This window comes from Anomaloglossus baeobatrachus, chromosome 4, assembly GCF_048569485.1.
Source record: "Anomaloglossus baeobatrachus isolate aAnoBae1 chromosome 4, aAnoBae1.hap1, whole genome shotgun sequence".
Taxonomy (NCBI): domain Eukaryota; kingdom Metazoa; phylum Chordata; class Amphibia; order Anura; family Aromobatidae; genus Anomaloglossus; species Anomaloglossus baeobatrachus.
Genome location: NC_134356.1, coordinates 232,407,139 through 232,432,474, shown reverse-complemented (window position 1 = coordinate 232,432,474; position 25,336 = coordinate 232,407,139). Strand labels below are relative to the sequence as shown.

At 44.7% G+C, this 25,336-nt stretch overlaps 1 protein-coding gene across 2 annotated transcripts in view; it reads right to left on the bottom strand.

Annotated features, from left to right (window-relative positions):
* The window catches only part of C4H12orf75 (chromosome 4 C12orf75 homolog), a 63,559-nt gene that overhangs the window by 13,789 nt on the left and 24,434 nt on the right, over positions 1–25,336 (bottom strand). The window contains exons 2-3 of one of the 2 annotated variants that reach the window (XM_075342412.1): positions 23,423–23,449; positions 11,318–11,342 (exon numbers count right to left, since the gene is read on the bottom strand). In XM_075342412.1, the coding sequence (XP_075198527.1) occupies positions 11,318–11,342; positions 23,423–23,449 (52 nt within the window). The remainder of the gene's footprint in view (positions 1–11,317; positions 11,343–23,422; positions 23,450–25,336) is intronic. The other variant, XM_075342413.1, reaches the window with a different exon arrangement.

Below are 25,336 nucleotides of genomic sequence, written 5' to 3'. Positions count from 1 at the left end.
CCACCAGGGTTTGGTGGGTGGGCTATTCCCCAGTCATCCAGCAATTTGCCCAGCTGAGAAGGAGTATGACATATGTGAGTGCCTCCATCTTTGAAAATTATCATCTTCACCGGAAAACCCCACTTGTACTTTATGTCTGGATCTCTAAGGAGTTTAGAAAGGTGGGCAAATTCTCTTCTATTAAGAGTTGCAGCAGAAAGATCTGGGAAGATTTTTAGTCCCATGAAAGTGTCTGGCAGGGCTGGATTTCCCCTCAGTGTGTGAAGCACAGCTTCTTTTGTTTTATAGAAATTAAGTCTAGCCAGGACATCTTTAGGCAGAGCTGGATCTATGCCTTTGGCTTTAGGGACTCTATGAATCCTGTCCACTATCAGGTCTCTGGAGTCCCATCCAGGGAGTATAAGCTGCAGAAACTTGTGGAAGTATTCCTGGAGGTCTTTATCTGCTACTGATGAGGTAATCCCTCTGATTTTTAGGTTATTTCTTCGGGATCTGTCCTCTATATCACTGATTTTAAGTTTTAGTGCCTCCACCTCCTTTTCCAAAGCTGTGTTAGCATCTATCAGATTGTTATGTGATGTTGCAAATTCAGCCATCTTAGTTTCTACATGCTCTGTGCGAACCCCTAGAGACCTGATCTCTTCCTTCAGCTCTCTTACTATTTCTCTGAGATCAGCCTGCAAGGAAGCCCTCAGTGTTTTCAGCAGAGCTTGCATTGTTTCCTCTGTCAGAGGAATGGCTGTGCAGCCTCTTAAACAGCCTGTTTCTCCCTGTGAGGAGTGGGAAGAAGCTGAGTGTGAAGCCATCTTGCTTGGTAAGGAGAGATCCCTATCCAGGGGGAAGAAGTCTGTCAGTTTGGCTGGAGTGCCAGTTTTTTTAGGTCTCCCCTTAGGCATAGCTGGGGGCTGGGGTTACTCACACCTCCTGTAGCTGGTAATCCTGTTATCTGTGAGCTGATAAGAGCCTGTTTATCCTGCTGTCAGCACAGAGCTCTCCTTCAAGCAGCCGTCGCCATCAGCGTGCAGGCCACGCCCCCCCCCATTACCAATTTATTAACCCCAACAAAGCCCTCCATGTCCGGCGTAATCCACGGACCTCCAGCGTCGCATCCAGCGCTGCTGCATGAAGGTGACAGGAGCAGCAGAATACACCGCCGCTCCTGTCAGCTCCACGCAGCAAATGAGGTGAGTAGCGCGATCAGCTGAGCTGTTCGTAAGATAACCCGCGGCCACCGCTGGATCCAGCGGTGGCCGTGAGTTACGTGACTGACAGCAGCTGATTGCGCTACTCACCTCATTTGTTGTGTGGAGCTGACAGGAGCGGCGGTGTATTCTGCTGCTCCTGTCACCTTCATGCAACAGAGCTGGATGATACACTGGAGGTCCGTGGATTACGCCGGACATGGAGGGCTTTGTTGGGGTTAATAAATTGGTAATGAGGGAATTTGTTTTTTTTATTTCTAATAAAAGGATTTTTCGGGTGTGTGTTTAACTGTAACTTACAGATTAATCATGGAAGGTATCTCGGGGAGACGCCTGACATGATTAATCTAGGATTTAGTGGCAGCTATGGGCTGCCAATAACTCCTTATTACCCCGATTTGCCAACGCACCAGGGCAAATCGGGAAGAGCCGGGTACAGTCCCAGAACTGTCGCATATAATGTATGCGGCAATTCTGGGCGTCTGCTGGCTGATAGTTAGGCTGGGGGGCTCCCCATAACGTGGGGCTCCCCATCCTGAGAATGCCAGCCTGCAGCCGTATGGCTTTATCTGGCTGGTATTAAAATAAGGGGGACCGCACGCCGTTTTTTTTTATTTATTTCTCTGCTCCATAGTGACACGCGCACCGCGGCTGTGATTGGTTGCAGTTAGACAGCTGTCATTCAGCGTGTGGACGTGTCTCACTGCAACCAATCATATTTGCCGGTGGGCGGGGAAAGCAGGGAATACGAGATTGATTAATGAGCGGCCGGCTTTTTCAAAAGAGGAAAAGCCGCCGGAGTTTAGAGAACAGCCATGCAGCGCCGCGCATCGGGGAACGGTAAGTATGAGAGAGGGGGTAACTGACCGATAGACAACGAGAGGGACAGATAAGACAGAGAGACCGACTGACGGACTGAGGGAGAGAACGAAAAAGAAAAAAGAAAAAAGACAGACATCACATGAAAAAAAAAAAAAAAAAAAAAAAAAAAGCACAAAATGTACAAAGAGCAAACAGATGCGTCCGTGTCACTCGGACGTGCGCACAGACCCATTAACTTTCATTGGGTCCGTGCTGCGTGTTGCGTGCTGAAAACGGACATGCTTCCGTGCAAAACGGAGACAAACGTAGCACGCACACGGACCTTAATGAAAAACGCACATGTGTCCTCAAACATTAAATAACATTGGTGCACGTTTGGCTGTGTCTCCGGTATATACGGAAACGGACCAAACACGCACGTGTTTCACGGATGTGTGTTTCAGGCCTCAAACCATTTTCTAGTGCTGTTTGAAGTGTGTTTTGGGTCATTGTCCTGCTGGAAGACCCATGACCTCTGAGGGAGACCCAGGATTCTCACACTGGGCCCTACATTATGCTACAAAATTTGTTGGTAGTCTTCAGTCTTCATAATACCATGCACACGGTCAAGCAGTCCAGTGCCAGAGGCAGCAAAGCAACCCCAAAACATCAGGGAACCTCCGCCATGTTTGACTGTAGAGACAGTGTTCTTTTCTTCGAATGCCTTATTTTTTTCCTGTAAACTAGGTTGATGGCTTTTGCCAAAAAGCTCTACTTTTGTCTCATCTGACCAGAGACCATTCTTCCAAAACATTTTAGGCTTTCTCAGGTAAGTTTTGGCAAACTCCAGCCTGGCTATTTTTATGTCTCGGGGTAAGAAGTGGGGTCTTCCTGGGTATCCTACCATACAGTCCCTTTTCATTCAGATGCCGATGGATAGTACGAGTTGATACTGTTGTACCCTCGGACTGCAGGGCAGCTTGAACTTGTTTGGATGTTAGTCGAGGTTCTTTATCCACCATCCGCACAATCTTGCGTTGAAATCTCTCGTCAATTTTTCTTTTCCTTCCACATGTAGGGAGGTTAGCCACAGTGCCATGGGCTTTAAACCTCTTTATGACACTGTGCACCGTAGACACAGGAACTTTCAGGTCTTTAGAGATGGACTTGTAGCCTTGAGATTGCTCATGCTTCCTCACAATTTGGATTCTCAAGTCCTCAGACAGTTCTTTGGTCTTTTCTTTTCTCCATGCTCAATGTGGTACACACAAGGACACAGGACAGAGGTTGAGTCAACTTTAATCCATGTCAACTGGCTGCAAGTGTGATTTAGTTATTGCCAACACCTGTTAGGTGCCACAGGTAAGTTACAGGTGCTGTTAATTACACAAATTGGAGAAGCATCACATGATTTTTCAAACCGTGCCAATACTTTTGTCCACCCCCTTTGTTTGGTGTGGAATTTGGCTTTATAACAATTTATTTTTTTTCATTGAAGACAAATTAAATAAAGATAATACCAAATAATTTGTGTTTGCAATCATTTTCAAAAAGAAACTGAGTATTATCTGACAGAATTGCAGGGGTGCCAATACTTTTGGCCAGCACTCTCAGCCTTTTATAATCCTCCTATATGGCGTATTTTGGTCCGATTGTGTCGCTAGTTTTGCAAGGCGCTTCTATCCCTTCAAATCACCGTTGTCTTGCACCAGTTCATGTGGATGACACGTCTTATGTCATCCATACAGCACCCACAATCTCACTCCTGTGCAGACCTCATTCTGCCCTGCTGAGGTTGACTATGTGGAGAAGTCTGTGCCCATCCATTGGGTGCCAATAGCCACCCAAATGTGAAAACGTCTTCTGGCAATTGACTAATGCAGTGGGTGCAGTCTTGTCCACATGCAACCATGTGGTTGTACTCTAATATACAGTGCTTTGCGAAACGATTCACCCCCTTGGCTTTTTACTTATCTGGTTCCATTATAACCAGTGTTTAAATCTCATTTTTTAATCTTTTTTGTGTGTGATGCATCAGCACTAAATAGTCCAAGTTGGAGAAGCGAAGTGAGAATAATACAGGCAAAAATTACATTTATGGGATAAAATAAAAATAATTGCCATGTGCATATGTATTCACCTTTTTGCTATGAAGCCCCTAAAAATTTCTGGTGAAAGCAATTACATTTATAAGTCACATGCTTAGATAGTGACAAGAAGTCCACCTGTGTGCTAAGCGTCACATGGTCTGCTGGTGTATACACATTTTCTGAAAGGCCACAGAGGCTGCACCAAACACCATAAAGACCAAGAAGATCTTTAAACAAGTCAGGCACAAAGTTGTTGAGAAGTACAAGTCAGGGTTGGGTTTTAAAAACACAATATACCCCAATCTCTGATGATCCCCCTGAGCACCACCTTATCAAATGGAAAGAACATGGTACCACAACAAATCTGCCAAAAGAGGGCCGCCCAGGAAAACGCTCAGCCCGAGCAAGGAGGGCATTAATCAGAGAGGCAGCACAGAGACCAAAAGGTAACCCTGAAGGAGCTGAATATACACTCCATAGAGCTGGCCTTTATGTTAGAGGGGCCAGATAAAAGTCTTTACTTAAAGCCAAAAATTAGAAGACTCATTTGGAGTTTTGACAAAAAAGACATGTGGGGAGCCTCCCTAAATGTACAGTGGAAGGTGGTGTGGTCAGATGAAATCAAAATGAAAAAAACAAAACCTCTTTAGCCAAAGTAAAGGCCATTTTTGGTGCTAAACCAAAACCAGCTCTTCACCCCAAGAACACCATGCCTACAGTCCAACATGGTGCTGGTAGCATTACGTTGAGGAATTTTTTTCAGCAGCAGGGACAGGGAAAATGGTACGAGTCGAGGGGGAACATGGATGGTACATAATACAAGGATATTCTTGAGCAAAACCTATTTGTCAGTAATTTCAGACTGGGATGGAGGTTCACCTTTCAACAAGACAATAAATGAAAGCATACTGCCAACACAACACTTGAGTGGTTTAAGGGGAAACATAACTGTATTGGAGTGGCCTAGTCAATGCCCAGACCTTAATACGCTTGAGAATCTGTGCTCAAACTCAAAGATAGATGGTTCCCTCTAGTAAACAACAAATTTTAAAAAGGAGCTGGCAGTTACCTTGAGCAATGGGTAAAAATCCCAGTGGCAAAATGTGGAAAGCTCAGAGACTGATCCAAAGAGACTTGCAGCTGTAATTGTCACAAAAGGAGCCTCTACAAAGTACTGACTTTAGGGGGGTAAAGTTTTGCACACTGAAATTTTCAGTTATTTTGGTTTTATTTGTTGTGTGCTTCACAATAAAAATTAGGCAAAAAAGTTTACAGTTACAACAAAAAAAGGCCAAGGGATGAATACTAGCACAAGGCACTATACACAAGATTACATTTGTGATTCAAGATTACAGAATTCACCAGCAATTTCCAAGATAAACTATTGAGGGCTCGAACCACTAAAGCACAATACAAAGAATGTCAGTAATTACCTTTTTGTGATGCATACAAATGTATCTGAAAGTTGGCCAAAGATTTGGAGTTGTATAAAGTGTGACTCATTTATCAAAAATGCCTGATGCTTTTTACTTTGAGAAAATAAATACAGGTCTGACCGTGTTTTCAGATTAAGAGCTTGTGCACAGGAGCGTGTAATCAGTCTGTGCACCACAGACTGCACATGGACCCATTTTAGCAAGTGTGCACGGGTGATTTCCTGTTTAATCAGTTCTAATTGAATTGTTTTTGAACAAAGACAGACCAAAGAAAGAAATTATAGAAAACAATGCTTAAAAAAGTATTCCAAATAAGGCAAACTAAGCTTGCCCAAGCAGTAAGCCTCATTGGTACCAAAAACAGCAAAAAAAAATCCTGAGGATTTCAGCTAAGAGAAGATACGGTATTAATAATTAAAGATCTCTCTCAATCATAACTGATCAATGAGGCAAGAAACACCACTTTTAGAAAGAAAAGAGGGTCAGCAGAATGAGTAGAGGAGATGACAAAAAGGAAGCAGTATTAGAAGAAAAAATTAAAAAAAAATAAATAAAAGGGATTGAAAGGAGCACCCCCAGTTGCCTACCACAGAGAACAGAGTGCAGAAATTAGAATATTTACATTTCTACCAGGGATTCCATATTAGCCAGAATATCTCAATCTCCCTTCAACCCCCACTAAATTGTTCCTACATTCTATTCAGAAGCAACCGTTCCTATAAAAAATTTTTTCTAGAACCTAACAGTGCTCGGAAGTACAGAGACTAGGGCAACGCGAGGAGTATTTTGGACTATGCCCGCTTAAGAAATTCTCTATTTGAAATGCCCATCCCAGAAAGGCTTAAAAATAGGACAATGCCATCAGATGTCAACTTTTGCACAGTTTGTGGTGTAGGTGTGTGTGTGTGTGTGTGTGTGTGTGTGCTGTTAGTGTGCTATCCGTGTGACAACCGCATAGCACCCGGACAGCATGAATTTCTATACTTACCTGTCCATGGTGCTGCCGTGTCCAGCGCTGCTGCTGCTAATTCCAGTTCTCTGTGCAGTGCATATGCAATGAGCGGGGGTTGGAAGCAAGTGACATCAGTGCTGGAGACAGGCGAGACTAGAAAATAATTATTTCATAGACGTGTTTTTCTTTGGTACGTGTCACACGGCTCACAGTGCGGTCCAAGTGATACCCCACCTGTGCTGCCGGGGAAAAACGGGACAGGTCTACGTGTGGTGCACACAGACATACGATCCATTTGAAAACACGCACGTGTGCGGAGACCCATTGATTTTAATGGGTCTACGTGTATTCGATGTGTGTGAAAACAGACCTCATATGTACCGGACACATGGACGTGTGAAGGGGGCCTATGCCAGTTAAAACATAACTGATACATTGGAAGGATCGCATGTAACTGCCAAAAGATAGACATATAATCTTGTTACTATTTTAAAGTTCTCTTATGCCTGGCAAGCAGTCGACAATTCATGGATGTATAGTTGTGACGCCTTGGCAAAACCAGGTAGTCACAGTTAGGCCCCCGCATAACACCTTCCCTCACTAGGAAACACAGCCGACCAGAAACCCTAGTCACCCCCCCTTAGGGACAGACACCAGTGGGCGTGACCAGGCGGTTGGGACACGCCCACCCAGGGGTCTAGACAACCCGGGGCGGGAAAAAAGGCAGTTAAGCTTCGTAGTTCAGTTTGGAGAGGAGTGTGGGCTGGAGCCAAGTATAGCTCCAGCAGGAAAGTTCAAGTTGAACGGTACCAGGGTAGGAGCCCTGGTGCCACTGGCTAGGAGGCAGACCGTGGTCTCCGTCAGCAGGAGACGGGAAGACGGCTTGGCAAAACCGAGGTGGACCGGGACAGGGTTGTAGCACGCAGATACCGAACGGGGAACCATAGCACAAAGGGGGGTACTCGGACCCTGAAGCCAGAACCAGAACCAAGCGGACTGGTTAATTCACCGATTGAAGCCAGCACTAGAGGTCCTGTCCCACCCACAGTCCCTCATAGAAGACAACAGCCCACCGATAGGGATAAGAGGTCACCGCCAGGGCCCATAGATCCCACGGGCCATCGTCTGCGGGCACAGCTCCTTAGGCCACATCCAGCCGGGTGCGGACTCCTGAGTTTCACACTAGGAAAGTCGATCTTACACAAAACAGTGCAGAGGAAAAGGATTGAGACCAACAGCTGGGTGGGTGACCCGAATGCAATTGGCTGCGGCACCGGCCACCATCACCTTGGTTTACCAGAGACTTGTGTGGTTTATTAACTGAGTACACAAACACTCCCTATGGTCACTGTCCCCCTGCACAGCGTCACCGGGTCATGGGGCCACCATCCCTACCCACAGAGGGGTTAACAACTGGCTGCACAACAACATCTCCCCCGGGTGCCCTGCAGCAGCAGCGGTGGTGTCCCAACTCACCACACACTGTGGGTGGCGTCACGAACTTAATACGACCTAGCCCGTACATCTATGTCCCCCCCATTTATTCGGCGTGTCCGCGAGACCCCTGGGTCCGGAGACCCTCGAGCCACTACCCCAGCAGACCCGGATCCAAGCAGCGATGGCTGCTGGTACAGGGGCGGCACATAGTAAGGTTTTCTGCCATTCATGAGGAAAAGTCTACAAGCACAACTCGCTCTCCCATTCCTGAATGTTTCCAACATAACCATCCAGTTCTCCAATGAAGATTATAAACAGAGCTATAGTATTTAGTATGGGAAAATAAAGGGAATAAATTATATTGAAGAATCTGAGCAGGAACTAAGGAATGATTTTAGTAGAGACTATTCCATCCATGACAATCTAATGGAAGGGACACACCTTCAGATCCTACATGGTAAAAATCATTTCTTCTACTGCCTTCCAAAGCAGAAATTAATCACTAGAAAGCTTAAATGGAAACGTGGAATTATAAAATAAGGGAGTGACAAGGCTCTGATCTGGACAACATGGCTTTCCTTATGAGGTTCTCTTATGTTTTTACAATAGCTTTAAAAGAAGGTTGGGTGTCCTGCTATTTACTGTAAGTGGGAGAGCGCCATGGCAGATAATGGTGAGGAATATCAGCAGTCTTGAATCAAGAGGTAATCCATTGCTTAGATCGCTTATCAAAAGTTATGATAAGAAGCAACGCTGAATGACGTCCCTGTGAAGTCCTGCTCCATCCAAACTTTTAGATCAGAAATGGATTTTCCAACCTATCCTGGGCATAATCTGCCCCCCTTCCCCCTCCCAAATTAATTAAGCTAATAATAATAATAAATATTAATATTAATAAACATTAATATTAATAAATATTAATATAAAATATTAATATAAAATATTAATATAAAATATTAATATATAATAATAATAATATATAATAATATATAATAATAATAATAATAAATAATAATAATAATAAATAATAATAATAATAATAATAATAATAATAATAATAATAATAATAATAATAATAATAATAATAATAATAATAATAATAATAATAATAATATAAACCCATTTTTAGAACATGCCAAACAAACCAGGATTGCTCCTAAATCATGAGCCCAATAGGCATTTGTAGCCTTACATATTTTAAAGTAAACTTTTGGGAAACATGTTTTAGTACCAGTGTTAAATTCTGGGTAATTAACTTTAAACAAAAGATGTACCCTCTGAGTTAAAACCTTTACGAGGAAAATGGAGTGTGTAGCGCTCAGTATATTTTATAAAGGGCTGATATAAAGCAGTAGTGTTTTTAAAGGGGTTGTCCCAAACATTTCCGATTACAAGTCTAACTATTTAATTTAACAATATAAAACCCTTTTCTAATGCATTTCAATGAAAAATTCCCTTTTGTAACTTTTTTTTTTTACTTTCAATGACTATTCACTTGAGTCTCCAGCATGCACTGGATATTCATAAATGAACTGTCATTAGGGAACTGCTGTCACTCTCACAGCTTCCTTTTCGACCTTGAAAACAGATTGCAGTGTCACCCCTTCATGCCAAACATTTTCACAGCTTTTCTCATCATCATCCCCTGATGTCCTGTTTCAGTAGCGGTGGTGAGCAGCTTCTATCATGCCACTGTGTCACCCAGGGAAGGGGGTACTCTGTCCCGGGCAGTACTAATAATTGGGAATGTCACTTTGGTGGCTGTTGCCTAGTCCTTTACCCTGGGCCCCTTTTATAATGGGAGTATTTACAGGGGGAATAAGAGCTAATGTTCATGTGATGCCACCTGCGGGTTGCGGTTAAGGTTGAAGAAATGCCGCTGCTCAATGTGGGTACTGCCAGGGCTGGTGGTAATAGCAGCTATGATGGTAGGCCCTCCGCAGGTAGGTCTGTGCCTGGGAGATGTAATGGGGGCAATAACGGAGACCACACCAGGTTGTCTTTAACAGTCTACTCACTGTGGACCCAGAGGTTGCTGGTTCAGGTCCCTTGGAGGACCAGTGACAATGTAGTGACCCAGGTTGCTTTGTCCCCGGCACTGTTGATTGGGTCCCCATAGCGTGGAGCGTTTGGGAGCCCAGACTGTCCCTTTGGGGTACAGTCTCCTTCTCCGTACAGCATACAAATCAGAGTGAAGAGGGGGTTAATGCCGCGCATCAGCCAATGCACGGCATTAACCCCCTCTTCACTCTGATTTGTATGCACATCCACGTGGGGCTGCAGCAGACTCCATCATCCTATGCTCTATCAGTGGTTGTGACTATCACAACCTTTTCAGGTGAGTGTATTTTTCCTGATCTACCTCACCGATCTGTTGGTATTACACTATCAGCGCTCCTTATTTTTCAGTTTCTCCGTACAGCAGGCAGTGCGGACCCTGCGGGGAGGAAGTGTCCGAACCCAGATCCTAGTTTACTGATGATGACCCCGTATTATTTGGTTCGGTGAAGTCCGTGAAGGTGTCCTCACCAGGCAGGTATTTATCAAACCATTTGAAACGGACGCTTGACCTAGGGCCCTGTGCCTACTTCGTGCTCCTGTCCCAGCGTTCTCTGTACCTGACCTGGCGACCTCTCGCCTGTGCCCCGGGGTCTCAGTTACACAGACCCAGCTCAGGCCAGTCCGCACACCTCTTCTGTGTGTCACTATCCAGCTACCGACTGACTACTGACAAACCCACTAAGCCAGCTAAACCCTGGGATTCGTTCCCATGGCGACCATCCCCTTACATGGTTAACCCTCTATGCCCAGTGTGGAGAGGAGAACTAGGATTTTGGTTGAGCTTTGGTGGTAACGGCACTGCTACTCCAGGTCCCAGGGGGCAGTTCCTGCATACGCAAGAGGATGCAGCTCCCTGTAGTGCCCTGTGTGTCTCAGGGGCGCTAGACCACCATACCTCTGTTCCTGCTGCCTGTGATCACTCCCCACTGCTTTTAGCTGTGCCACCTCATTCATTGAAGACCTTATCAGGGCGGTGATAGAAGGGGGGGGAGCCAAAAAAGAAAAAACAAAAAAAAAACCCAACACTGACAACCGTGCCGCCCCCGATTATATATTTCAGGGCTATGACAGATACATGACATGTGCACATCTCTGTATACATCAGATGACAGATGCGGCAGCGCTGCTGTCATTCACGCTGCTGCTATCACCAAACAGAAATGTACATATAAATGCAGAATTAAAAGTACTTATGGTAATATACCACGGCAGTACCTTTCTAAAGGAAGAGTTATGGTGTACATGAAGAATGGATATATGGAGCAAAACGGTATTCATGCAGAAACAAATTCAGTAAGCGATACGCTTACATAGTGGCTATGCACATAACATACTCACATGTCTTTACTGGGACCCTTGCAACCTAGAAAAAAAAACAATGCATATAAGTAACTTGGGCCAAAAGTGATCGTTTGGTTAGAAAAATTGCAAAATCGATAAACATTTTCATTAAGTTATCCTCTGCAGAAGTCTGATAATCCTTGCTCCTGAATAACTATAGTAATCTGTTACTAGGTTTTTGCTACTCCATCTTACAGCTGTATGATGTAGAGACAGAGACCCTGATTTCAGTGATGTGTCTCTCACTGGGCTGCATGTAACATTATGTAGAATTTACTCTCCCCACACACTATACACTACAGATCTACCAGTTCTCTGAATGCTAAGGTTCATATAACCCCACCCATATCACTGATTGCACAGCATACACCGCTGCCATAGGCTAATTTCACACATCAGTTTTTTTTGCATCAGGCACAATCCGGCGTGTGCCTGATGCAACGGATCCGGCGCCGAATATGCAATGCTGATGTGCCTGATCCTTTTTTTTTTTTTTTTTTTGACGGTTCCAATATACCTGATCCGTCAAAAAACGGATCCGGCGCATCCGTTTTTGCATCTTTTTCGTACGTTTATGAATATGGAGGACTACATGGCAGCAGGTATACTATGCCTTTCATGATAAAAATCACCATTTTGTCAGGAGGAGCTTATAACTACAGCAAGCAGCCCAGTAAGGCTGGTTTCACACATCCGTTTTTTGCCGTCAGGCACAATCCGGTAAAAACCTGAAAGAACGGATCCGGCATGTGTTTACGCCGGATCCGTTCCTTCCCCCATAGACTTGTATTAGCGCCGGATTGCGCCACATGGCCTTGCGTTGCATCCAGCTTTTGCCGGATCCGGCGTAAATAGCTGATCGGCTGGATGGAACACTGATTGTAGCGTTTTTTTGTCTCCGGCGAAAAACTGTCACGCCAGATCCGGCGCCGTGCGGCGTGATTTACAATGAAAGCCTATGGACGCCAGATGTGGCGTAATGCGGCAAAAACTGGATCCGACCGACGAATCCATTTTTTTTGAACTGAGCATGCTCAGTATCACAACGGATTCGTCAAAAAATAGAAGTAACGCATGGAAAAAACTGATGCGACGGATCCGTTTTTTCGCCGGATCTGTCACATCAGTTTTTTTGCTGGCAAAAAAACTGATGTGTGAAAGCAGCCTTAGTGGCCCTAGCATCAAGGTAGTTCTACATTATACTGCAAAAACATGGAGAAAAATTCCTCTTATAGAACCATGAGTGGATAGGCGATTTTTTACAAACTATATACCTCAGCACTGTGTTCCTTCTGCAAACTTGCATGGTATCCAGATTAATGACAACTATAATTCACCATAAATACATGAGCTGTGAAATGACAAATATCCCAAGACAGGGACACATTTTAAGTCAGTGAGGTTTTTAATATAACATGCCACCAATTTTTTTTTTTTTTTTTTTTTTTTTTAAAGGACACCGTGGCTTGAATGTCATCACATATGGAATGTGCCAGCAAAAGATGCATATACAGTTGAAACCAGAAGTTTACATACACTATCTAAAAAGACAGTAAAACCAGAAGCTGCCAAAGACAATACAGCATCACATGGGCTGTTCCATATTGTTGCTAACATTTGACAAATATAAATTTGACCTAAAACGGGAAATGTTTATTCGGATTTCATGTCAGGTAGTGAGAAAAACACACAGATTATCTTTTTAAATAGTGTATGGAGACTTCTGGTCTCAACTGTACATGGCCAACTCTTTATTTAACCTTCATATTACCTAAAAAGTTTCCTTAAATTAGATAAATTATTGTGCAGAGTCTCAGGTTATCAGGAAATTATTAATGGAGCTGCAGTGTTAGGCAGTTACAAAGAAATAGTTTAGTAAGAAAAAAAAGAAACAAAAACAATAAGTTAGAAGTTACACAATGTAAAGGGTAGAGCTGGAGGAGAACATGGCTGCTTCCGGAAACATAGCACCAAGTTCATGCTTTGTGTCTGAATGTAGCTTTGCTCCGTTGAAGCAAATCGTAGAGCTGCAATAGAAATAGGCTACAATCACACCTATCCTGAAGAAACCATCCCTAAAAACAGACCTCTACATTCAGCTATCATCCCAAATACCTACTCCTTTTCGTCTCCAAACTCCTCGAACAGCACATCCACGCTGAAGTTTCCTACATACTCCTCTCTAGCTCTTCAAGCTACATTTTGACCTCCGTCCTCATCACTCCACCGAAACTGCCCTAACCAAAATTCCATACTTATGGCCAAAGCTAAACAAAAACACACTACATTCCTTGTTCTAGACCTGGTCTCTGCTTACCACACAGATGACCTCTCCCTTCTACTACAGATCCCCTCTTCCTTGACCGGAAAACCTTGTGCTCTCCTGGATCTCCTCATACCTCACATTTATAGTCTCATCACTACACTACCTCCTCATTCTGCTCTCATTGCACCTCAAGGCTTTGTCCTGTCATCTTTCCTCAACTTTTATATTGATATACTAAAATATGCAAAGTCCAATAAGGATAAATTAAAAATTACTCAAAAAAACCCCAAATGTGAATATCAGCCACCAATAAGGTATTAAAAAAAAAAAAAGGCAACTGGCCCAAATAAACCCAGATTCTCATTCCTGTCTGACAGTGGAGGTTGGCACCCTAGCTAGACCTGCACAAGTGGTGTTACCACTCAATGCAGACTGTCCCTGTCAGGTCCTAAAGGATCCTAAGGGGAGACAAACAAAAAAAGGTATCTACAAGGAAATATTACACACTACAGCAAGAGTTTGTGCAGAGTGGGGGTAAACCAAAAAAATAAATAAATTTATAATTAATATACTAGAAGGTGGCCCAATTCTAACGCATTAGGTATTCTAGAATTTATTGTGTAGTTACTGTATGATGATAGATAGATGTTGTCTGTAGTTGCCAAGTGTTTGTGCGTTGTGTTTGTAGAGCGCTGTGTGTTGCGTTGTGTGCGTTGTGTGGGTGTGTGTGCGTTGGAGGAGCAGTCCTGGGGGGAGAGGAGGATAATTGGAGGAGCAGTCCTGGGGGGAGAGGAGGATAATTGGAGGAGCAGTCCTGGGGGGAGAGGAGGATAGTTGGAGGAGCAGTCCTGGGTTGAGAGGAGGATAGTTGGAGGAGCAGTCCTGGGGGGAGAGGAGGATAGTTGGAGGAGCAGTCCTGGGTTGAGAGGAGGATAGTTGGAGGAGCAGTCCTGGGTTGAGAGGAGGATAGTTGGAGGAGCAGTCCTGGGTTGAGAGGAGGATAGTTGGAGGAGCAGTCCTGGGGGGAGAGGAGGATAATTGGAGGAGCAGTCCTGGGTGGAGAGGAGGATAATTGGAGGAGCAGTCCTGGGGGGAGAGGAGGATAATTGGAGGAGCAGTCCTGGGGGGAGAGGAGGATAATTGGAGGAGCAGTCCTGGGGGGAGGAGGAGGATAATTGGAGGAGCAGTCCTGGGGGGAGAGGAGGATAGTTGGAGGAGCAGTCCTGGGGGGAGAGGAGGATAATTGGAGGAGCAGTCCTGGGTTGAGAGGAGGATAGTTGGAGGAGCAGTCCTGGGTTGAGAGGAGGATAATTGGAGGAGCAGTCCTGGGGGGAGAGGAGGATAATTGGAGGAGCAGTCCTGGGGGGAGAGGAGGATAATTGGAGGAGCAGTCCTGGGGGGAGAGGAGGATAATTGGAGGAGCAGTCCTGGGGGGAGAGGAGGATAATTGGAGGAGCAGTCCTGGGGGGAGAGGAGGATAATTGGAGGAGCAGTCCTGGGGGGAGAGGAGGATAATTGGAGGAGCAGTCCTGGGGGGAGAGGAGGATAATTGGAGGAGCAGTCCTGGGGGGAGAGGAGGATAATTGGAGGAGCAGTCCTGGGGGGAGAGGAGGATAATTGGAGGAGCAGTCCTGGGGGGAGAGGAGGATAATAGGGGGAGTAGTCCTGGGGGGAGAGGAGTATAATAGGAGGAGTAGTCCTGGGGGAGAGGAGGATAATAAGGAGGAGTAGTCCTGGGGGATGAGTATAATAGGAGGAGTAGTCCTGGGGGGAGAGGAGTATAATAGTGGGTGCAGTCCTGGAGGTGAGGAGTATAATAGGAGGAGTAGTCCTGGGGGGAGAGGAGGATAATAGGAGGAGTAGTCCTGGGGGGAGAGGAGGATAATATGAGTCCTGGGGGGAGAGGAGGATAATAGGAGGAGTAGTCCTGGGGGTGAGGAGTATAATAGGAGGAGTAGTCCTGGGGGGAGGTGTATAGGTGCCCAATGTGTGTTGGGGGCGTGGCCGAGCGGGGCAGACGTGGCCGAGCGGAGAGGTGTGGCCGAGGGGGGCAGAGTGTGGGGGGCGTGGCCGAGCGGGCAACTATGCAAAGCGGTTTCCATAGTTACCTGATGTGTATCATTGTTATCAGCGTACGTGTGCCGGGAGTCGGGGTATGCTAGTAAGCATGGTACACATCAGGTAAGTATTCAAAAAGACAGTGCTGGGTCACTTGTTTGTCTCTTGCTGTGCAGCACGTATCAGCGTGTGACAGCGGGAGACCAACGATCTGAATGGGCAGGGAGCCGGCATACGCTGGTAACCATGCTACACAATATTAGCCGATGTGTACCATGGTTACCAGCGTACCCTGGCAACCCCAGCAATGCGACGGTATGTGTCGGCTGGGTAGCCGGCGTACGCTGGTGTGGGCTCCCGGGGGTACAGCACTCACCTGGGAGTCGGGGGTTCCGTGTCGGTTCGGGGGAATGCATGCGGGGGGCGGGGCCAGAGCGAGCGTGCAATGCGTGAGGGGGGCGTGGCGTGGCAGAGTTTCCAATGCGTGCAGGGGGCCGGGGAGAGAGGCCAATCCGTGTGGGGGGCGGAGCCGAGGCAAGGCGAGTGGCCAATGAGACGCTTGTCACGGTAACGACAGAATTTTGGAGCAAGACAGACAGAATAAGAGAAATATATATATATATATATATATATATATATATATATATATATATATATATATATATATATATATATATATATATATATATATATATATATATATATATATATATATATATATAAAATTATTACCCACACACAATATTGGTATCGAGAAACTAAATTTATGCTACCAATTTATAGGGTACTATTTAATGCTACTAAATTGCTTAAAAAAGTATCTAGTCAGCCATAAGGAAACATGGGAGACCTTTTTTGTGACTCGCCATATATGTTATGGATACCGAATATCTCGAAGGGTACTCTAATAGGCGCTCAGATTAATTTCCTTGCTACAAATATTGTGCAGCCATTTTTGTGTTATTTTTTTCTGCATAAACGCTTGCTGTAGCGTGTAATATTACTTGGTGGATACCTTTGTGTTAGTCTCCTCTGAGGACCCTCTAGGGCCTGATAGACCATCTGAGCAAGGGCGCCACTTGCACAGGTCTATGATGCCAGTCTCAGCTGTCAGGCATAGCAGAAAAACATGATTTATTTTTTTTTTAGCACAAAATATACAGGTTATAAACTTGAAAAAAATATAAAAATAAAAAATAAAAAAGTATTCTTTATTTTCTGTCAAATTCATTACCTATGGGTTCTTTATGACTTTGGTGCAAAAGTAGTCAGTGAATACCAGAAAACCAAAAAAAAGAAAAAGTGACCAACTGAAAGTGATGAATTGGACCCCATGTATTGATCATGGGTCAGCAGCCTGAAGACTAGAAGCGAATGTGTCAGATACAGAAGGCAAGCGACCATTGTATCAATTGGCGGGTACAGTGGAAGTCTTAAATATAAAAGTACAAATAGGTTTGATCTATTTATATTAAAACCATTTGAAAAATGATCGATGGAATGCCAACCAATGCAGCTGTGAGGTAGTTTTACGTCGCCCCTGGTAGTACTCTAATTTGGGGCATGTGACAGCGGAATCTCTTGCATCTACTAGTTCATTAAAGGGGTCTGTCCTCATAACAGATTACCAGAAAAATAAATGATTCTTTTTATGTCCAAAAATATGTAAGGCAATCTACTTTACGTTTCAAAAAAACTCAGCTATATTGTAATTTTTTATAGCATCTTTAACTAAGCAATGGATCCAAGAATAGGTAACACGTTTTACCGTAGAGATAACAAGACACTGGAGAGCTAGTGGGGCAGATTAAAGGGGTTATCCGGGACGATTTCAATTTTTATTTTTTTTTAAACTAGCTAAGGTACAGCAGACAACTGGGGGCTGATATTAGGGTAGAAAGGGCCTTCGTTATTTGGCCCTTTCCAGCCTAACATAAGCAGCCCACAGCCACCCCAGAAGTGGCACATCCATAAGATGCGCCAATTCTGGCGCTGGGCCCAGCTCTTCCTGTTGTCCTGGTGCAGTTGCAATTGGGGTAATGAGTTAACAGCCCACAGCTGCTACTAAGCCCTAGCTTAGTAATGGCAGGCATCCATGAGACAGCTCCCCATCATTAATCTGTAAGTAAAAGTAAATAAACACAAACACCCAAAAAATCCTTTATTTGAAATAAAAGAAAAAAACAGCACCCTCTTTCACCATTTTATTGACCCCCCAAACACCCCTCCAAGTCTGACATAATTCACACGAGGTCCCACGCCGCTTCCAGCTCTGTTACATCTGACAATCACTGCGAGTGGCCATAGAACAAGACTACCCGCTGTGCGGTTCATGCAGCAACTAAAGTAAGCCGTGCGATAAGTGGGAAGTTACTCAGGTGATTTGCTGTCACCAGTGGAGGCCGTGGCCGCGTCTAACATGAGTGACGTCCCAGCTAAGAGTGCAGCTCCCTTCAGTTCTTGTTCTATGGCGCTCAGCGTTTCAGATATCTAGAGCAGTGCTGGAAGCGTTGTGGGACCTCGTGTGGATTACATCGGACCTGAAGGGTTGTGTTTTGGTTAATAAAGTGGTGAAAGGGTGCTTTTTTTTGTCTTATTTTAAAGAAAGCATTATTTCGGTGTTTGAGTTTATTTCATTTCACTTACAGATTAGTGATGGAGGGTGTCTCAGACGCCTGCCATTACTAATCTAGGACTCTGTGGCAGCTATGGGCTGCCATTAACTCCTTACTACCCCGATTGCCGCCGCATCAGGGCAATCGGGATGAGCCGGGTAAAGTCCCGGGACTGTCACATCTAATTGATGCTGCCACTCCGGGCAGCTGCTGGCTGATATTGGGAGCTCCCCAGCCTAAAGATAACATGGGTCTCACCAGCCTGAGAATACCAGCCCTTGGCTGGTATCAAATTTGGGGGGACCGCACTTTTTTTTTATTTATTTATTGTACTGTACGATATAGACTTGCCCACCAGCGGCTGTGATTGGTTGCAGTCAGACAGCTGTCACTCAGCATGGGGGCACATCTGACTGCAACCAATCACACAGCCACCGGTGGGCGGGGGAAGCAATGCATATTCAATGAAAATAATGAGCGGCTCAGGAAGTGAATGACCAGCCGCGGGCACAGTGTGACAGCTTCGCGGGTGACCAAGTATGAAGTGCTTGCTTCTACCCCTTTGCGCCAGATTCTGGTCCCCATTGACTTTATGGGGACTCGCATCTAGCCAGATACCAGGGATCAATCCCCCGCCGACCTCGAGACAGCTGGGGATTGATCTGCTAGTCCTTCGAAACGCAGGGACAAGATGCAAGAAGAATTGACATGCTACATCTTGGCTGAGTCTCCAAAAACGCAGCCAAAAAAAAGATGCACTCTGAACAGCAAAATAGAAATCTCAGATTTTGCTGGGGCAGGAAACGCATGCATTTAGGTGCATCCTTAACGTAAAAAATGCAGCAAAAACGCAGTAATAGATTAGGCGTGTCAACATAATTGAAATTCATTTATTGTTTTTAAGGCTAAGAATATAAATAAAATAATCCTTGTATAGTCGACAATGTGTGAAGTACACAAGGAAGGTAACTGTTTAAGTGGTTGTCGGCTTTTAGACTTCTCTCCATTACGGTTATTATTCTGTTTGATGTAGATTAGGTGACCGCACATTCTGTTGTGAGGGTGGTTTGGGGCCGTATTCTGGGTGAGGGGCTCAGTCCTTTGGTGGTCCGCACCCCTGCCACCTCCACAGAGCAAGAGGTAAGGGTTCTGGCTGTGCATGTGGACTGTGTGCAAGCCATACCTCTGATTAGGCCATCATGCAGACCAGGATTCTTCTGCTGGGGAGTCAGACACCGATATGGATTTCTTTCTGAACAGTGTTACTTAACACTGCACAGTACCATGAATATGCTGGTCCTGTACGCTCAACACAAACAAGTTCTTTACAGCATGTTTAGCTTTAAGGCATAGTTTTACTTTAGGCTGCTCCATCATTCCTGGTACTACAGCTGCTCTTCCTTCCTCCCCCTCCTTACTGTTTGGCACCACAGTCCCGCACATTAAAGTCCTAGTCCTCCTTGGACTGGGTTTTTGTCCTACCTTTTGGAACCTGTTCTCAAAACTGGTGCAGACTGTCGTCTGACTCACCTTGTCCTTTCTGTACTGACCTATTCCCCTCCCCCGGTCTACGACAAGTCTCCACTTGACGACTCATACCACTGGAGTCCGTCCACTAACTGGAACCTCTGTAGTGTTCGAGCCTGGAACTCGCGACTGTGGGATGGAGGTAATCCTCTACACACTCCCGACTACAGTCCTTCCTGTAGTCGGGAATGCACTCTATTCCAACTTTGCACTGATTGATAGGTCAGGTGACATGCCACAAGCATCCACTTACCATGGCCTAAGGTATCATCTGGCTTGCTGCTCCTACTCGCTATGCTACCTAATAGTACAGCTCTACTCACTGTCTAAACCAAGATTTAGACAGTAGACATCCTGTGGATGGCTCCTCCTAATGTAGGGAACTAACAGAGCTCATATGTTCCCTGTCTACAGCCCTCCTATTGCTAGGCAGATTCTAATCTTTACACCTAGGAGCACTACCTAAAACTGGCCACTAGATGGCCACACATACTCTATACATGAACACATTACCTACACAATAGATACTTGGACAAAGTTCACACTACTATAAGGGTAAGTTCACACAGTGAGTTTTTCGCAGCGTTTTTGCGCAGTTTTCAGGTGCGTTTTTGTTCAGAAAACTGCATGACTTTGCTTCCCCAGCAAAGTCTATGAGTTCATTTTTGCTGTCTGCACACAGCGTTTTTTTCAGCTGCGTTTTTGTGGTGCCACAAAAACGCAGCATGTCAATTATTCCCGTGTTTTTCACTGCACTTTTCATCCATTGAGTGCAATGGGATGTTGAAAGACGCAATGAGAAACGCAAATAGGTGCGTTTTGGTGCGTTTCTAAGACCAAAAACGCAGCTATAAACGCAGGAGGTGCGTAGTAAAGTGACGTGTACAGGAAGAGGATTCCTTCTGTCAGTAAACACAGAAGTGTGAATCCTCCCGGTACCGTCACCGCCGCTTCCACCTCCCGTCCTGGGCATGTATGCTGCCGTGCGGCGCCATGTCTGGGCGGGAGGTGGAAGCGGCTGCGAAAACAAAAGTGAACAGTAGAGAAAAAAAAAAAAAAAAAAAAGTTATACTCACCTGTCTGCAGCATCCCGGTGCCATGCCCGCTCCCATCTCCTCTCACGGTATCGCCGCGGTGTGTGCAGTCTCCCCGGGCAGTACGATAGATGCAGGACCTGTCGATGGATCACCTGACGCAGTCACCTGACGCATCAGGTGATCGTAAGTCTCGGGCTGACGCCAGCGGCCGGCTGGCTTCACCCATCAGCGGATGCGTCAGGAGACTTCATCCCCGATTACCGGCAGCTGCTGCAGCGATCGGACGGGATCAAACTCCGCTGCAGGAGCTGCCGGTAATCAGCACATAAGTGAGTATTTTTTTTTATTTTTTGCACCGATGCATCTGCTGATTGTATAAACGGCTTTTATACAATCAGCTGATGTGTGATGTGCTTCAGCCCCTAGAACCTGACACATCATCTGATCGCTTTGCCTTCCAGCAAACCAAACCGATCAGATGATACTGGATCCGGATTGGACGCCGCGGGACCCTTGACCCAGGATTACTGCGGAGGGGGGTTCTTTATTTCAATAAAGATGGAGTCACTAATTGTGTTTTATTTCTAATAAAAATATTTTTCTGTGTGTTGTGTTTTTTTTTTTTATCTTTACTAGAAATTCATGGTGGCCATGTCTAATATTGGCGTGACACCATGAATTTCGGGCTTAGGGCCAGCTATACAGCTAGCCCTAACCCCATTATTACCCAGCGAGCCACCCGGCATCAGGGCAGCTGGAAGAGTTGGATACAGCGCCAGAAGATGGCGCTTCTATGAAAGCGCCATTTTCAGGGGTGGCTGCGGCACTGCAATTCACAGCAAGGGTGCCCAGAAAGCATGGGCACCCTGCACTGTGGATTCCAATCCCCAGCTGCCTAGTTGTACCCGGCTAAACTCAAAAATTGGGCGAAGCCCACGTCATTTTTTTTTTTTTTTAAATTTCATGAAATTCATGAAATAATTAAAAAAAAAAAAAAGGGCTTCCCTATATTTTTGGATCCCAGCCGGGTACAAATAGGCAGCTGGGGGTTGGGGGCAGCCCGTACCTGCCTGCTGTACCCGGCTAGCATACAAAATTATGGCGAAGCCCACGTCATTTTTTTTGTTTGGGAGGGGGGGGGGGGGCAAAGAAATCCTGCATACAGTCCTGGAAGGAGGATGCTGAGCCTTGTAGTTCGACAGCTGCTGTCTGCTCTCCTGCATACACTATTGGATGGAGTATGCTGAGCCTTGTAGTTCTGCAGCTGTCTGCTCTTCTGCATACACTAGTGGAGAATGAAGAACACATTGAAGAAGGAAATTACATCAGACCTTTTTTTTGTTCACTGATAAAAAAATGCATAAAGACGCAGTGAGCAAAAACGCAGCAAAACAACGCACCAAATCGCGGCAAAACGCGTGCGTATTTTGCCGCGGTTTTTTGCCGCGGGTGCGTTTTTGTGCGTTTTTGCCGCAAAAACGCACAAAAACGCAGCATCAAAAAAACGCAGTGTGTGAACCTAGCCTAACAGAATGTAATCAGTGTCTTCAGGGCAGGAACATAGACTACACCCTTATACTGTCTGGTTTAAGAGAACTGACTATTTAGATCTGACAGGACAATAATCATATGCAGAGTGCAAGTTGAGCTGTGAGGAGGAAGAATAAATGCCTACAGAGAAGAAAAAAAAAACAAAAAACAAAAAAACACTATCAGTGTTGCTTAGTGCCTACATTTCAGAAATTGCGATTTTTGATTTTTCTAATTTCCATAATGTCCCCCCTATAATTTGCAGCTCTGCTTGTTTACATTCTAATGCAGCAGGGACAACTCGTAACTACCGTGTTTCGCCAAAAATAGAACAGTGTCATATTTTTGGTTCTAGGGCTTATTTTCAGGGGTGTCTTATATTTTCTATTGTGTCAGGGATTAGGTTGTCCATTAATGAAAAATTAATATTCACCCCTTCCCCAGCCCATAATCTCACTCACCCCTCTGCCGGTGTCATTGACCGTAACCCTTTCGCACCCGCACAACCATACACGACATGCCAGCGATTCACTCAGACTAACATTAACTGTAACACTCAGGTGATGAGAGCCGTGGCCAGTATGAGCATTGCGCTGCAGTTCTCGGGCAGTAATATGACCAAGTCTGAGTGAATCGCTGACACATGGCATAGAAGGGTGAGCAGGGAAAGTTGGTTAATATTCATTATCACAAGTTCCAATCACTGACGCCGGCAGAGGTTTGGGTGGGATTACAAGTGGAAAGAGTGGTTAGTATTCATTCCATTAACTAGCCGGCATTGACTAAACTTCTGGGGTTACAGCAATAAAAAGTTATATATATCCTGAAAGGGCTGCTCAAGCTCTATTTCAGAATACTATTGGTAGGATGATCCACAACAAGAGCTTATTTTTAGAAGAGCGCTTATATTTAAAAGTATACTACAATAAGACAAAAAATCCTGCTTAGGTTTATTTGCAGGGTAGGTATTTTCGGGGAAACCGTAGTTTATCAGGCATCAATAAGTATCCATTCCAAATGTCACCCTCTTAATACCACCCCCGTCCCTCATTACTTTCAGATTTCTCACCTTTTTTTCTTGCCTGTGTTTCATCATCTGCAAAATGATAAAAATAATGTAAACATAGTGTACTATGCCCCTTTTTAATTCCATTCCCCCCTTCCAGCCAAGTTTTAAGACATTATACCCAAAACAGAAAACAGAGAAAAGTAATCTAAACCTGACAATATCGGCAGGATCGAAGAGCCATCTAATGTGCGCCAAACTATCCTTCAAAATGTCTTTGGAAGGAGACAAAACACTAAAAGGTGAGTGGGTAGTGATGCAAAGTATACATTAAGTATAACACTTCTTGTGGGGATTGTGGATCCTCAGTCCCACCATTATTCCGGTTGCCTTTTCTCCAAAAATTCCCAACCACCATGGTGGGAAATCACAAAAGTCTAGGTCCAGTGTCATTGTTGACATAAGCTTTATTAAAGCATCACTTCAGCATTTTGGTGTTTGTTTTTGTTTTTTTAATTGCACTGCTGGCGTAATATCACTAATGGATGCTCCGTGCCCTGTAAGCTACTCACTTGCCGTCTTTTGCGCTTCCTGGTGCTGATTTGGTCTCGCCCTGCCATCTTGTGACAGCAGTTCCTGACTAACCAGAGGTCCAAGGCAACGTTTACAAGCACTTAATGCAATTCTATTAAGGCCTTGTTCTGGTTCTCCGAGCAACTTTCAGAAGTGACCTCCGGATCCTTCAAACACTTAAGCAATGTGACAGGTCACAATCAGCAGAATATGACCAGAGCAATGCCAAAAACAGAAGACAACAGTGGCGGATAAGTATATTACTAGGGGCAGCAAACATATTTTAGTGATACCATTCTGGCTGTAAAATTTAAAAAACCAAAACAAAAAAAATCCTTCAGGGGAACATCAATACAAAACTGTTTAAGAACGGGATCATTATGGCAGTGGCTCTCAGAGAAACACTTGTACGAGCCAAGCATTCCTGTAGATGTGGGAGTACAAAGATTTCTGCCAGTCAAACAATAATTCTGCTGACCGCTTTACTACTAGGCACAGAACAAGGGTTTCAGATAGAACTATACACTATTATGTGCACTTTATACATAGTTGCACTGACGAAGATCGAGAGAATATAAAACATGGAAATGCATTTGAGATCATGGATAACATGTTATTAATTTTTGGACTATTTTAGTTACATTAGGGAAAGGTGGGGGATTTTCACTAAGTTTTGCACCAGATCTGTGGCTTTAACTAAAGGGGATATCACTTGTTACTACCATATTATCACCACTTTGATCAGTGCCCTTTTACGCTGTCAAGACTGTATTTGGTTATTTAGGACATTCTACAAAATACATTTTTTTTGCAAGTATATCATCCCCAATGTTCTGTTTCTATCGCTACTCAAGTCCCAATCTTGTCTCCAAATTTACTCTTTCCAAGTGTGCATCTCCATTCCTGAAATATGGCCACCTCATCCCGTAACAGCCTTTTTAGCCAACTGGGCGTGGTCCTGAAGGCAGCGCATAGAAAAGAGTTGAGAATCACATGGCATTGAGGATTAAGCCTAGTTTGATAAAAACAACAAACAACAAAAGTTATCCTACTGGCTACAAAGTAACAAAAAAAGCCCAAAATATTTAGTCACGAAATCTATGCATGGTTACTATTCCACACCATGAAAAATTCTCTCCATCCACAACTTCACTAATGTTTATAAGAAACTACATTGAGGTCATTGCAAGGTACACACTTTATGCACACATTTTTTGGATGCGTGTAATGTGATTGTCTACAATCCTTCCAGAGCCTGCAGGGAAATCCATGCAGTTAATGCTACACAACCACCTGTCCTGTGTTCCATCCGTACCCTTTATATCCATGAGACCCTTGTCTCCAATATGTACTCTGATCTCTCTACCCTACCCTCTTCCGGCTGTAAAATTTGCCTGGTTGTTT